We start from the raw sequence: 12,106 nt of genomic DNA, 5'->3' as shown, positions 1-12,106 counted from the left end.
CACAAACTGCTTAGGAAACTCCTGTTGTGTTCCTAAACCACCCCATCTTAATAGTTTTTGAAACACTTTCAGATCCCTTATACTTTTCATCCACATGGCAACCCTGGAAGGTGAGGTGGGGGAATGGCAGTGAGCCCATTTTACAGATGAGGAAACTGAGGCTATTAAGTGTCTGCAAGGTGCTGTAATTTGAGGCTGCCCCACACATTTTGGTTATACAAGTACACTGATTTGTTCTCCAATGTGAACGTACATAAAAATCACCTGGCATGAGAGTAGGGGTTTGCTTGTGAAAATGATGCCTGGGCACTTAGATTCTAAATTGGCAGGGATGGGGTGGGCCCATAGTTAACAAGCACCCAGGTGATTCTGAGACCTGGGACATTCCAGGTAGCCTCCAGTGTGAGCCTGTTTCTTTTTACAGTCCTTCTCTGCACCTACTGTGGACCAGGCCAGTGCTGGGAAGAGGCCCTATTGGAGCTCCCAGTCTGATAAGGAAAGCAGATAAAGAGATCCAGTGTGCCCGCTCAGTGCTGGAACAGAAGTGGGGGTGGACAGTGGAGGAAGCGAGTAACTTCAATACTTGAGTGTTCCCTGGAAGAAGTGATATTTATATGGGGCCTAGGGATCTCATTCTTGACTGCGTCTTAGTGTTTTTTTTTCCCCTGATGGGTCAGTCCCCACCAGATGGCAGGCAAGTTCATAGAAATCATCAAGCCTTTTGCATCTCTGCCCTTAGTGCTGGCACAGAGCCTGGCATAGAGGAGGGGACAGTACTGCTCAAATCAGCTGATCTGAGCAATGAGAAATGGCTGATGGAGAGGTCCCAGGGCCTCCGGATTAAATGCATTTTCATGCTCAGCATACTCACCTCCTCCCTTTGTGAGATCTAACATGGAATTAATAGTGAAAATTCCACATCATGTTGTAAATGCTTGTACCTGTTTCTCTCTTCCCTTTTTCACTAAACTGTGAGTTCCTTAGCGCCAAGAGTCAAGAATGGGGCTTAGAGCCGGCTCTCAAAACGTTTGTTGAACGAGTGAATCAGTTCACGCAGAAGTTGTGCATAGGGTACTGGAGTTTCCAGCTATAGGAGGGCTTGTAGAAAAGCCCAGAGCTGTATTGGTCCAGATATCCCTCCCCGTTTTCTGACAGCTCCCTTTTGCTTGGGCTCTGGGTGAGAGGAATAGGGTGGGCACACGATTTGAAAGTGAACGGCTTTGGTGACGGAAGTTGAGGGAGAAGTGGCCGGAGCTTGGAGGTGGGCCTGAGAACCGAGAAGAGAGGAGGGGCAGTTTCTAGAGATCTGGCCGAGAGTGTCGGGGCCACAGGTGAGAGTTATCGGGGTCACGTGGGGTCTGCTGACGTTGAGATATGCTTAATGGACATTCTGTCCTCAACTTACAGGCATCGGCCAGATGGGGGTGCGTCGGGGAGGGGGTGGGGCCACCACTCCTCGGACAGGGGCCGTCCCCTCTGAGGGCGGGGAGTGCGAACGCGCCTGGCACCGCCCCGACAAAGCCTGCGCGCGCCCCGACCCCCGATTGGTCGTGCTCCCTCGCGCCGCCGCCCCGTCCCGCCCTCCGCCGCCGGACCGGCGCGCTGCAGCCAATGGGTGACGTCGCCGTCGCCTCCGTCACAGTCCGGGCAGCCAATGGTGGTAGCGCTCGGCGGCTCGTGGCTCTTTCGCGGCAAAAAGGATTTGGCGCGTAAAAGTGGCCGGGACTTTGCAGGCAGCGGCGGCCGGGGGCGGAGCGGGATCCGGAGCGGGATCTAGCCCTCGCCTCGGCCTGCCGCCATGGGCCCGCGCCGCCGCCGCCGACTGCCACCCGGGCCGCGCGGGCCGTGAGCGCCATGGCCGTGGCCGGGGCCCCCGCGGGCGGCCCTTGCGCGCCGGCGCTGGAGGCCTTGCTCGGGGCCGGCGCGCTGCGGCTGCTCGACTCCTCGCAGATCGTCATCATCTCCACCGCGCAGGACGCCAGCGCCCCGCCGGCCCCCGCCGGCCCCGCCGCACCGGCCGCCGGCCCCCGGGACCCTGACCTGCTGCTCTTCGCCACGCCGCAGGCGCCCCGGCCCACACCCAGCGCGCCGCGCCCCGCGCTCGGCCGCCCGCCGGTACGGACATCAGGGACACTGGGCTGAGTGCGCTGCCTTGGACCCCTGCGCAGACCCGGGCGGGGCGCAATGTTTGGCCCGGCGGCAGCGGGGGCGGGGGAGGGTGGGCTGAGGCGTCCAGGCTGGGCGGTGCCGAGCCTGGGTTGGGCCTCGGGGCTCCGCCCTGGGGTGCGGGGTGACCTCGGGCCAGTCCTTGTTTGCTGCTCTGTGCTGTGGGCCTCAGCTTCCTCGCCGGAGCAGACTCAATGATAATAATGGTCCACGTGTATTCAGCTGTCGCTGACTGCATGCCAGGCCTTTGGCTGACTTCAAGGCAGCTAAAACTCACATCCATGCTGTGAGCTCGGTGTTGTCACTGTGCCCATCTGAACTGTGCCCAGAGACGGGAAGTGGCTTGCCCCCTGGTCACAAGGCTGCAAGTGGGATTTAAACTGAGGCCTTCTGGCTTCAGACCATAACTTGTGGCTGGGTGGTGGGCATGGCTGCTTGGGGAGGTCAAAGTGGGGTGTTCTGGGACCAGTCCGTAGAAGAGCCATTGAGGAGACCCTCCTTCCTGCCTCTGGGACTGCCAGGTGCAGGCCTGGCCCTCCGGGCCTCTGGGGACAGGCTGCCTGGCTGGGAGGCCTTCTCTGCAGGGGCGGGGGTAACTGGGCCAGCTGCTGATCCCCTCCCTCTGCCTGTCCTTCCATCTGCCACCCTCCACCCTCCCAGGCCCTGGTTGCCATGGAACCTCATTAATCAGGCAGGCAGACCCCCGGGCCCCAGTGGAAGTCCTGGGTGGGCTAGGCCTCTGGGAGCTGGTGAGGAGGCCCCCAGTACCAGGAGAGAGTAAATGCCCCAGGGATATCCCTTGATAAAGTGCTCCCTGCACAGCGAGAGGCTAAAGACAGTTGAGACTAGGGGGCCCAGAGAGGTGTCTGAATTAGGAGGTGGGGGGAAGGAGGGGGCGGAGGCCTAGAGCTTGGTCCTGTGGGCTGCAGGACAGGGCGTGGAGACCAGTTTGACTGGTGCAGCCTGTGGGTAAAGTTAGGGCATGGATGGGCAGGCAGGATGGGGTCTCAGCACAGTTGGCTGAGCAAGTTGAGGCAGGGAGGCAGGGCCCAGGGCAAGGAGGTGGAAGCCCAGCTGCTGATGGAGGCCTGGGTAGCAGCTGGTCCCTGAGACATCCCAACAAGGTTCCCCCGACCCCTTTGGCCCCCTGCCCAGTACATCCTTCCTTCCGGAATCACTGAGATGCTAATAATAACAATAGGAGGCACCATTGTTTTGAGACTGTTTTGTGAGTTAGGCCATGTGCCAAGCACTTTACCCAATTAACTCATTTAACCCTGTCAACAGCTTTCCCGTTTTACAGATAGGGAAGCTGAGGCTTAGAGATGTTAGAACCTTCCCTGGTGAGTCAGCTCATGAGTGGTGGGACCAGACCAGATTTCCTGAGTGGTTAACTGCTGGCATGCCTTACTTCCTGGAGATGCTAATAGAGATTGTAGGAAGCCCAGGGTCCCTTCCTCCAAATGAGTGAGAGGGAGGGAAGTTGCACAGGGTGGGTCCCCTGATTGGTCTCCTATACCCCAGCAACCTGTCCCTGCAGGTACCAGCTTGGAGCCTGATCGAGTAGCCTCCATTTAGCTGATGGACAGGTGCTTAGGCCCAGGTCCTGCCCTTGGGCAATGGAGCTTCAGGCTTAGAGGGACAGCCAGGGACTGGGATCAGGAAGTTTGCCCTCTGCTCCACACCCAGGGTGTCAGGGGCAGCCTCACTGGGTCTGAGCATTCCATTCATTCAGCAGTTGTTAGTGAGTGCCTCTGAGGTTCTAGGCACAGGCACGTAAAGAGCCTCTGCCGTCACAGTACTTAAGGGCTAGTACGTGTTTTCTGCCGTGAGCAGGAGTAGGGCCCAGTACCACCTTGCTGCTGTAGTTCAGAAACATGGGCCCAGCTTTTGCTGTGCAACACCTCCTAACATTGTACCTGTGAGTAGCCACTGGCTATCTGAGCTGTGGCCTCCACTCACCCTCTGCACTAGCATTTGTTTGGGGGCAGTCCTTGAAACAAGCTACAGGCTCAGCTTCTGCACAAGTGAGCATTCATTGAGTACCTCCTGCCTACAAGGCTCTGTGCAATTCAACCATTCCTCCTGGCTCTTCCGGTCCACATCTCCCCTGTTGTCATGGCTCTTAAAAAACAAACTGGATGTAATGCATATTTACTATGGAAGAGATGCGAAAGTTGAGGGGGACAAGATCCCCAGCCCCATCCATTTTTTCTTTTTTCTCTTCCTGTGTTCCGATAGCACATCATCCCCACTTTAGAGACAAGGCAGCAATTCCTCATGGTCCTCACCCTGATACCAAGGTTACTCTTGAAATGGATTCTATAATAATACAAACTGAAGCAGAGAAAGTGGTTTCATGAGCTTTTTGATCCCGAAAAGGGATCACATAAACGGATTGCTTCTTAACCGTGTTTTTCTTGTCAATATGTCTTTGGGAGTTTTGTATCAACCTGCCCCCATCCTTCTTGACAGCAGTGTGGTATTCCAAGGGCTGGATGAACCAGTTTTTGTGGCCTCTCCCATGGATAGGTATTTGAGTCATCCGGATTTCTTTCATCCCTGCTTTTTGGGTCCCTGTGCCTGCATCTCTGAGTGTGGCATGGATCCGCCTTCAGCTCGGGCACCCTTTTGCGAGGACAGGAAGGAGGCAAAGGGTGCGGTTGGCTGGAACATGCAAGAGTTCAGAGCTCTGGGGCGAGGCTGGAGAGCGGGTACATTGTGGTTTGGCTTGCGGGAGCCTGGCTTCCGGATGAACCTCTGCCCAGCCCACTAAGGTTCGAATCCTGACTCCACCTCACTGTGTGACCTCTGCGAGGTGCAGACTCCTCAGGAAGTGGAAGTCATCAGAACCCCTGCTGCAAGGCGGCTGGAGGTTGTCGGTGATCACACACAGGTGAAGCAGTTACCTAGCAGTGCTCAGGACACAGGAAGCAGTCAGCATGCATTAGCTCTGATATTGGCAGACGACTGAGGAAATCCACGAGTGCCTATGTGAGAGTATCTGAGTCCGGCAGCATGTGGGGCGATTCATTCAGCAAACGTGCTGATGCCCAGACCTTATGTGCAGGGATTATTCAGACCCAGTGCCCGCCTCTGAGGGGCTCCCTGGCCTCTGGGTGAGACAAACACACTTGCAGAAATTTGTGGCGAGAGACCATGTGGGAAAGGGTTGGGTTTGCAGCCGTCCTGAGGGAGATGAGGCTCAGTTTCTATTGCGCGATTGATTGAAAAGACTGAGGTGATGAGTAAGGTGCCTCTCTGGAGGGGGAAGCGTTGGTGTGAACTGGGAGGGAGGGAGGCGAGGGCCAGCCAGGGAGGGACCAGCATGGGCTAAGGCTTGGAGGTGCAGGTCTGTGAAGAAACTCAGAAGCTCAGCAGAAGTTCCTGTGGGAAAAGTGGTGGCAGATGAGGGTACTAAGGTGGAGGGGACAGACGGAGGCAGGGAGACCAGTGGGAAGACAGCTGGGTGGTCCAGATAGGAGGTGCCAGTGGCTGTGGTGATGGGATTTTTGGCAGCTAGATGCGATGAGGGCAGTGGATGGGCCTGAACCAGGTTCTAGCTCAGGAAACCCTGTGGGTGGCAGAGGGGCAGGTATTGCTGGTTTGGGTCAGAATATGAGGGAGATGCCTGTGAAATCCCCAGGGCAGTCTCCATCCTCGTGCGGGAATCCTGGCTCTGGCACTTCCTGCCTGTATCACCTTGAGTCTTTCTGGGCTTCGGTTGTCCTACCTGTAAAATGGGGCCATGATTGTGCTGCCGTATTCACAGACAAATCAGAAACCAGAGAGAGGTAGTTACCCCCTTAGGAGATCAGTATCCCAACGGCTTAAGACATCAGACATTTGTTATATGGTTTCTGAGGGTGGGAAATTTAGTGGTGACTTGGCTGGGTGCTTGTGGCTGAGGACCTCTTCTGAGGTTAGTGCCAAAATGTTGGCCCGGCTGCAGTCATCAGAAGGCATGACCAGGAGGATGTGTTTCTAAGCCTGCCCGTGTTGCTGTTGGGGGCAGGGCTTTAGTTTCTTGCCACTTGGGCCTCCTTAGGGCTACCTGAGTGCCTACGTGACATGGCCGCTAGCTCCAACCACGAGGGAGAGATCAAATAAAGGACAAGGAGGAAGCTACAGTACCTGTGTGACCCTGTCTCAGGTGTGACATACTGTCACTTCCACCACATTCTGTTCATTAGAAGCGAGTTACCAGATCGGGCCCGTACTTAAGGGAACATTAGGCTCCATCTGCTGAAAAGAGGAGAAGCAAAAAAATTTGCAGACTACCACAGGTCCCCCAGGGAGGTAGTAGCGGAACTGGGGCTTGAACTTCTGCCTTCCAGTTGAGTGTTCTGTCCTGTGGGGTAGGATCATGCTTCCTGGGACGCCCCCTCACTCACACTCCTGGGCATCCTGGTCGAGCAGGGGGCGGCCCAGGAGCACCCGGTCCTCAGCCAGGTCTCTTGTGGCCCCACTCTCCTGGTTACTGGGCATCCTCCCATTGTTTTTGCCATAGGTGAAGCGGAGGCTGAACCTGGAAACTGACCATCAATACCTGGCTGAGAGCAGCGGGCCAGCTCGGGGCAGAGGCCGCCACCCAGGAAAAGGTAGCCCCAGGGCTTGGGCTCAGGCAGGCCCCCTGGCCAGACCCACATTGAGGGGACGTGGACAGACAGGCATGCTTGCAGAGTAAGCTCTGGTCTGTCAGGCCTGGGTCTGATCCAGGCCTTGGGGGGCCCCAAGGGGCAGCTGGAGTGGCCACCTGGCATGGCTTCCCCAAGCCCTAGGGGGTGGGAAGTTCCCCAGCCGGAAGAGGAATGCTGTGGTTGGCAGGCAGCAGTCATGGGGCTTCCCTGCTTGGCCCTCACCAAAGGGAAGGAACCATCTGCCCCCTGCCATCCTGCTGCCCTGCTATTGCCAGGGAGCCCAGTGTGGCTGGGGTTGGTGCTCAGAGACCTTGTCCTGCCTGGCCTCCAGGTGTGAAGTCCCCAGGGGAGAAGTCACGCTATGAAACATCGTTGAACCTGACCACCAAACGCTTCTTGGAGTTACTGAGCCGCTCGGCCGATGGGGTGGTCGACCTGAACTGGGCGGCTGAGGTGCTGAAGGTGCAGAAACGGCGCATCTACGACATCACCAACGTCCTGGAGGGCATCCAGCTCATCGCCAAGAAGTCCAAGAACCACATCCAGTGGCTGTAGGTACCAGCTGGACAGGAGGGTAGGCGGAGGCCTGGGGTGGGCTGGGCCAGAGGAGCTAAGAGCCATACCTGCTGCGGCTGCCCACTTCCCCATCTTAACAGCTGGGCAAACCAAGGTTTAGAGAGGAGAGCTGGCTTCCGTGAGGTGATGGATGCAGGAAAGAACACAAATCTTACCTATCTAGCTCAGCGCAACTTTCCATTTCTTCACCTGGGTAACCACCATCTGGATAAGGATAAGGAACATTTCCAGCAGCCCAGAAACTTCCTCTGTGCCCCTTCCCAGACATTGTCCCTTCCTCATACCACCCAGGTGACCACTGTTCTGGCTTCTGTTGCTGTTGATGAGCTTGGCTAACACAGCTGTTTTATTCTGGTTAATTCTTAGTTTTTTTTCCCCCCGTTTTCGCCTCTTTCCCCGGTCATCTTACTACGCTCTGACACATTTGTGTTTTCAGTTTTGGGTAAATATTCCATTCTACATCGATTTATTTATTTATTTTCTTTTCACTTGATATGTCTTACAAATGCTTCCATTTTTGCATCTAATGCATCCATGTCTTTTTACACAACTACAGAGTGTTCCACGGCATGTCTGCCCTCGTGTACTTATCCAGCCCCCTACAAGGGCCAGTGTTCACAGACATTCAGGCCCAACTCTGAACCCAGCCAGTCTGCCTTGGAAGCCTGGCTGAAGAGCCGGGCTGTGAGGGGCAGGGGGCAGCAGCAGACTGGTTGCTGAGGGTCACAGCTCCAGGGAAGAGGGGCTGGGAGCTGCTGACCCCTCCCGTTGCCTCCTGGCAGAGGCAACCATGCAACGGTGGGGATCGGTGGGCGGCTTGAAGGATTGACCCAGGACCTCCAGCAACTGCAGGAGAGCGAGCAGCAGCTGGATCACCTGCTCCACATCTGCAGCACCCAGCTGCGTCTGCTCTCCGAGGATGCGGACAGCCAGCGATATCCTTGAACTGCCTGGAGGGTCACCAGGGCCCCATCTAAGTGGGAGTGGAGGGCCTTACCTTGGGCCCTGGATTCAGGAAAGAGTTCTGGCTTTGGATACCGGTCCTGGCTCAGCATTCACTCCCAGTGTGACACTGGACAAGTTACTTAACCTCTCTGAGTCTCAGCTTCCTCTGGAAAAGGGGAAAAACAATCCTACTTCAAAGCTTTTCGGATTAAAACCAGAAAAGCTAATATCAGTAATAACTGGTTTATTTAACACAGGGATAACATTTATTTAATACAGGGATTTAATACCTGGTTGTAGCTTCAAGGTTAGAGTTGCTTTTATTTGCAAAAATATAAACTTTATTTTGAAAGAAGTTATGTTTATACATTTTGGAGATAACGGCTCAGACGGTAAAGAATCTGCCTGCAGTGTGGGAGACCCGGGTTTGATCCCTGGGTCAGGAGGATTCCCTGGAAAAGAGAATGGCAACCCATTCCAGTATTCTTGCCTGGAGAATTCCATGGACAGAGGAGCCTGGTGGACTATAGTCCATGAGGTCATAGAGTCAGACATGACTGAGAATTTAACACTTACACACACACACACACACACACACACACACACACTAATTGACATCAAGGTCATGGGTCAGAATAAATTCTTAGGACTATGCCTGGATTTAAGTAATTTTTATGAAATGATTATAGGCAGCTGTCATTACCTTGAGCTTCAATAGGTAGAGTGATCTCATTGTATAGATGTAGAAGCAGGCTCAAGGGCATGAGATCTGCTTGACCCCCAACCATGTGCCAGGCCTTGGAGTGGGTGATGCAGAGGACAGGAGTGACTAGGCAGCGATGGGCTCTGCCTTCTGAGCTGTCTGGGTGGGTGGCCCCCAAAGGCCAAAGATCATGTGGTCCTTGACTCCACCAACCCTGGCCTATGTGACCTGCCAGGACCTTCGTAGCATTGCAGACCCTGCAGAGCAGATGGTCATGGTGATCAAGGCCCCCCCTGAGACCCAGCTCCAAGCCGTGGACTCCTCGGAGGTGAGACCTGGGAGTCTAGACGGGACTAGGATGGACTGGACTGGGCTGGGCTGGTAGTCCAGCTGAGCCTCAGTTTACCCTGCCTGCTACCTCCATCCAGAACTTTCAGATCTCCCTTAAGAGCAAACAAGGCCCCATCGACGTTTTCCTGTGCCCTGAGGAGAGTGTGGGCGGAACCAGCCCTGGAAAGACCCCGTCCCAGGGGGCAGCTTCGGGGGAGGAGGAGAGGGCAGCTGACCTTGCCACCGCGGTGCCACCACCACCGTCGTCACCTCCCTCATCCCCTGCCACGGATCCCAGTCAGTCCCTGCTCAGCCTGGAGCAAGGTTGGTGAAGGCCGGGTGGGCAGGGTGGGCCCGGCCCCTCCCCGAGGTGGGTGGGCAGGTGTGTCAGCCCCTCCCTGCCGGGGGTGTCCCCGGCTGTGATGCTCCTGCATCTCCCCAGAGCCTCTGCTTTCCCGGATGGGTGGCCTGCGGGCCCCCGTGGACGAGGACCGCCTGTCCCCACTCGTGGCGGCCGACTCACTCCTGGAGCACGTGAAGGAGGACTTCTCCGGCCTCCTCCCCGAGGAGTTCATCAGCCTGTCGCCCCCCCACGAGGCCCTCGACTACCACTTTGGCCTCGAGGAGGGTGAGGGCATCAGAGACCTCTTCGACTGTGACTTTGGGGACCTCACTCCCCTGGATTTCTGACGGGGCTCAGGGGGACCAGGGCCTCCTGAGATGCCCACCCCGTCTCTGCAGCCCTGGAGCCCCCCGCCCCTGGCCGTCCTAGCCTAATTGGAAACATTTAATTTATGCCCCTCTCTCCTACCTCCAGAGGCTTCTAGCTCTGGAGCCTGGCTCCTGCCAGGAGGCTGAGCAAGCCAGGAAGGGAAGAATTCTGTTTGTGGTGTTTGTGCATGCACCCAAGCCCCGACGTGTGTGTCCACGGGGTGAGTGGTGTGTGAGCATGTGTGTGTGCATGTCCCGGGGAATGAAGGTGAACACATCTGTGCGTGCACTGAAAACACGCCCCAGTGTGTCCACGTGTGTGTGCATGAGTCCATGTGTGCGCGTGGTGGGGGCTCTAACTGCACTTTTGGTCTTCTTGCTCCAGGGGCCCCATGAGGCCCAGGGTGGCCACCTGCCCCCAGAATCCTGTGTGCTGACCAGGCCAGGTGGCGAGGCCTTGGCCTGCTTGTTGGCAGGACAGCGAGAGCACTTCTATCGTCTTAAAGGTTTTTCTGATTGAAGCTTTAATGGAGCGTTATTTATTTATCAAGGCCTTTTTGGCAAGCTTGGGGCATCAGCAAAGGGTAGGAGGGATGTGGGACTGGTGCCGCAACTCCCTTACTCCCTGAGTGAGGGCAGGGGTCCTTGAGCTGTTCTTTGCCCCACTCCGAAGGAGCTGAGGCCTGAGTGGTTTATTTATTCGGAAAGCGAGGGAGGGAGACACAGACTGACTGACTGACAGCCATGGGTGGATTGAGGGGGTGGTCCCTCCCGACGGGGTCCCTGCAGGGCCCCAGCTGCCCCCAGGATGGATGTGAGATGGGAGAGGTGAGTGGGGGACCTTCACTGACAGGGTGGGCGGGAGGGGTGGGGTGAAGGGCCTCCCCCCCCCAGCCCAGACCACAGGGGCCCTTCCTGTGGCGTTTGAAGTGCCCCCTCCACCCTACTTCTTGCTCTGCCCCACCCTCCAATCTGCACTTTGATTTGCCTTCCTAACAGCTCTGTTCCCTCTGCTTTGGTTTTAATAAATATATTGATGGTGTTTGGGCCCTGTTTGGGGACTCTGTACTGGGAGCAGGTCTGTGGGTGGGAGAGGTCAAGGTTGCTGGTGTGATGACCATTCCCTACTTTACGTTTCCCTGTCCCTGCCTGGCTTCATTTTATTTGAGCCTCACAGCCCCAAGAATAATCGTTTTCATCACCTTTTTTTAATCCTAATTAAAAAACTGGTTGAGTAAAGTAAGCAATGAATTCCTTTTTCCAGCCACAGAGAGGCCACCCTGATCAGTTGGCTATGCTCCGTCCAGATGTTTCTGGACATTTGTAAACAGGCAGCAGATAATTACAACCAGCTGATTCTGTGTCAGGTTCTGGGGACGTGTTCCTCCCTTTGTGGAGCTCTCAGAATCTGCTGGAGGAAACTCTCAAATAAACGAGAAAATCAGGGAGAGCTTCCTGGAAAAGGTGGTGCCTGACCTAAGGCTGTGGGATAGTAGAAATTAACTGAGAAGGAAGAGGAATACACCAACCAGGAGAAGGCAATATGGGCCCAGGACCCGAGAGAAACCAGGGTGGCTGGAGCCCTGAGCTGAGGGCCAGAGTGGAGAGACATTCAGTCTTGGGCTTTATTCAGGGGGAAAGAACTGGTGAGTCAGAGAGGAGTGATGCTCCCTTTTTATATTTTAAAAAGCTTCCTCTGGCTGCAGCGGGGGATGATAGATTGAAGAGGGGGCCCCATGGTGGGGGAGGGAAGTCTGAGTTGAGCTTGAGAGTGGAGGGTGACTGACTGGCAGACTGTCCACACGGATCTATTTAGCATACCCTTAGGTGGGCTTTCTCTGAGCCAACCCCTATTTTAAGTCCTCGCTGTCAGTCCCCACAACAATCATGTCTTCCCTTCACTCCCATTTTGCAGAAGATACACTCACAGGGGAAGGTGCTTGCGGGTTTTGCCCACCAGGTGGCGCGCCTGTGCTTCCGCAGTTCACTGGACCCTGTAAAGATGTGGGGACCCGCCCTCAGCGGGCACGCGCAG

At 55.9% G+C, this 12,106-nt stretch overlaps 2 protein-coding genes across 2 annotated transcripts in view; both read left to right on the top strand.

The window, feature by feature from the left end:
* Nucleotides 1-6,767, top strand: part of PXMP4 (peroxisomal membrane protein 4) — a 31,808-nt gene extending 25,041 nt beyond the window's left edge. The window contains exon 5 of the transcript XR_006055770.1: nucleotides 6,677-6,767. The gene's annotated coding sequence lies outside the window, so the exon portion shown is untranslated. The remainder of the gene's footprint in view (nucleotides 1-6,676) is intronic.
* Nucleotides 1,722-11,113, top strand: E2F1 (E2F transcription factor 1). Its single transcript, XM_027977091.2, has 7 exons — nucleotides 1,722-2,115; nucleotides 6,677-6,767; nucleotides 7,138-7,357; nucleotides 8,165-8,317; nucleotides 9,244-9,358; nucleotides 9,459-9,684; nucleotides 9,803-11,113. Exons 1-7 carry the CDS (start codon nucleotides 1,855-1,857, stop codon nucleotides 10,048-10,050), a joined length of 1,314 nt encoding a protein of 437 aa, XP_027832892.1. The 5' UTR covers nucleotides 1,722-1,854; the 3' UTR covers nucleotides 10,051-11,113.
* The last annotated feature ends 993 nt before the right edge of the window (nucleotides 11,114-12,106 follow it).

This window comes from Ovis aries, chromosome 13 (assembly GCF_016772045.2).
Source record: "Ovis aries strain OAR_USU_Benz2616 breed Rambouillet chromosome 13, ARS-UI_Ramb_v3.0, whole genome shotgun sequence".
Lineage (NCBI taxonomy): Eukaryota > Metazoa > Chordata > Mammalia > Artiodactyla > Bovidae > Ovis > Ovis aries.
This window is presented reverse-complemented; position numbering and strand designations above follow the sequence as displayed.

What these genes read in the sequence shown, in the direction of transcription:
- E2F1 (XM_027977091.2), top strand. Translation starts at nt 1,855, where the DNA reads ATGGCCGTGGCCGGGGCCCCCGCGGGCGGCCCTTGCGCGCCGGCGCTG. An exon ending in CCGCGCTCGGCCGCCCGCCG is followed by an intron (nt 2,116 to 6,676) that starts GTACGGACATCA and finishes TTTTTGCCATAG; the next exon opens with GTGAAGCGGAGGCTGAACCT. An exon ending in GAGGATGCGGACAGCCAGCG is followed by an intron (nt 8,318 to 9,243) that starts ATATCCTTGAAC and finishes GACTCCACCAAC; the next exon opens with CCTGGCCTATGTGACCTGCC.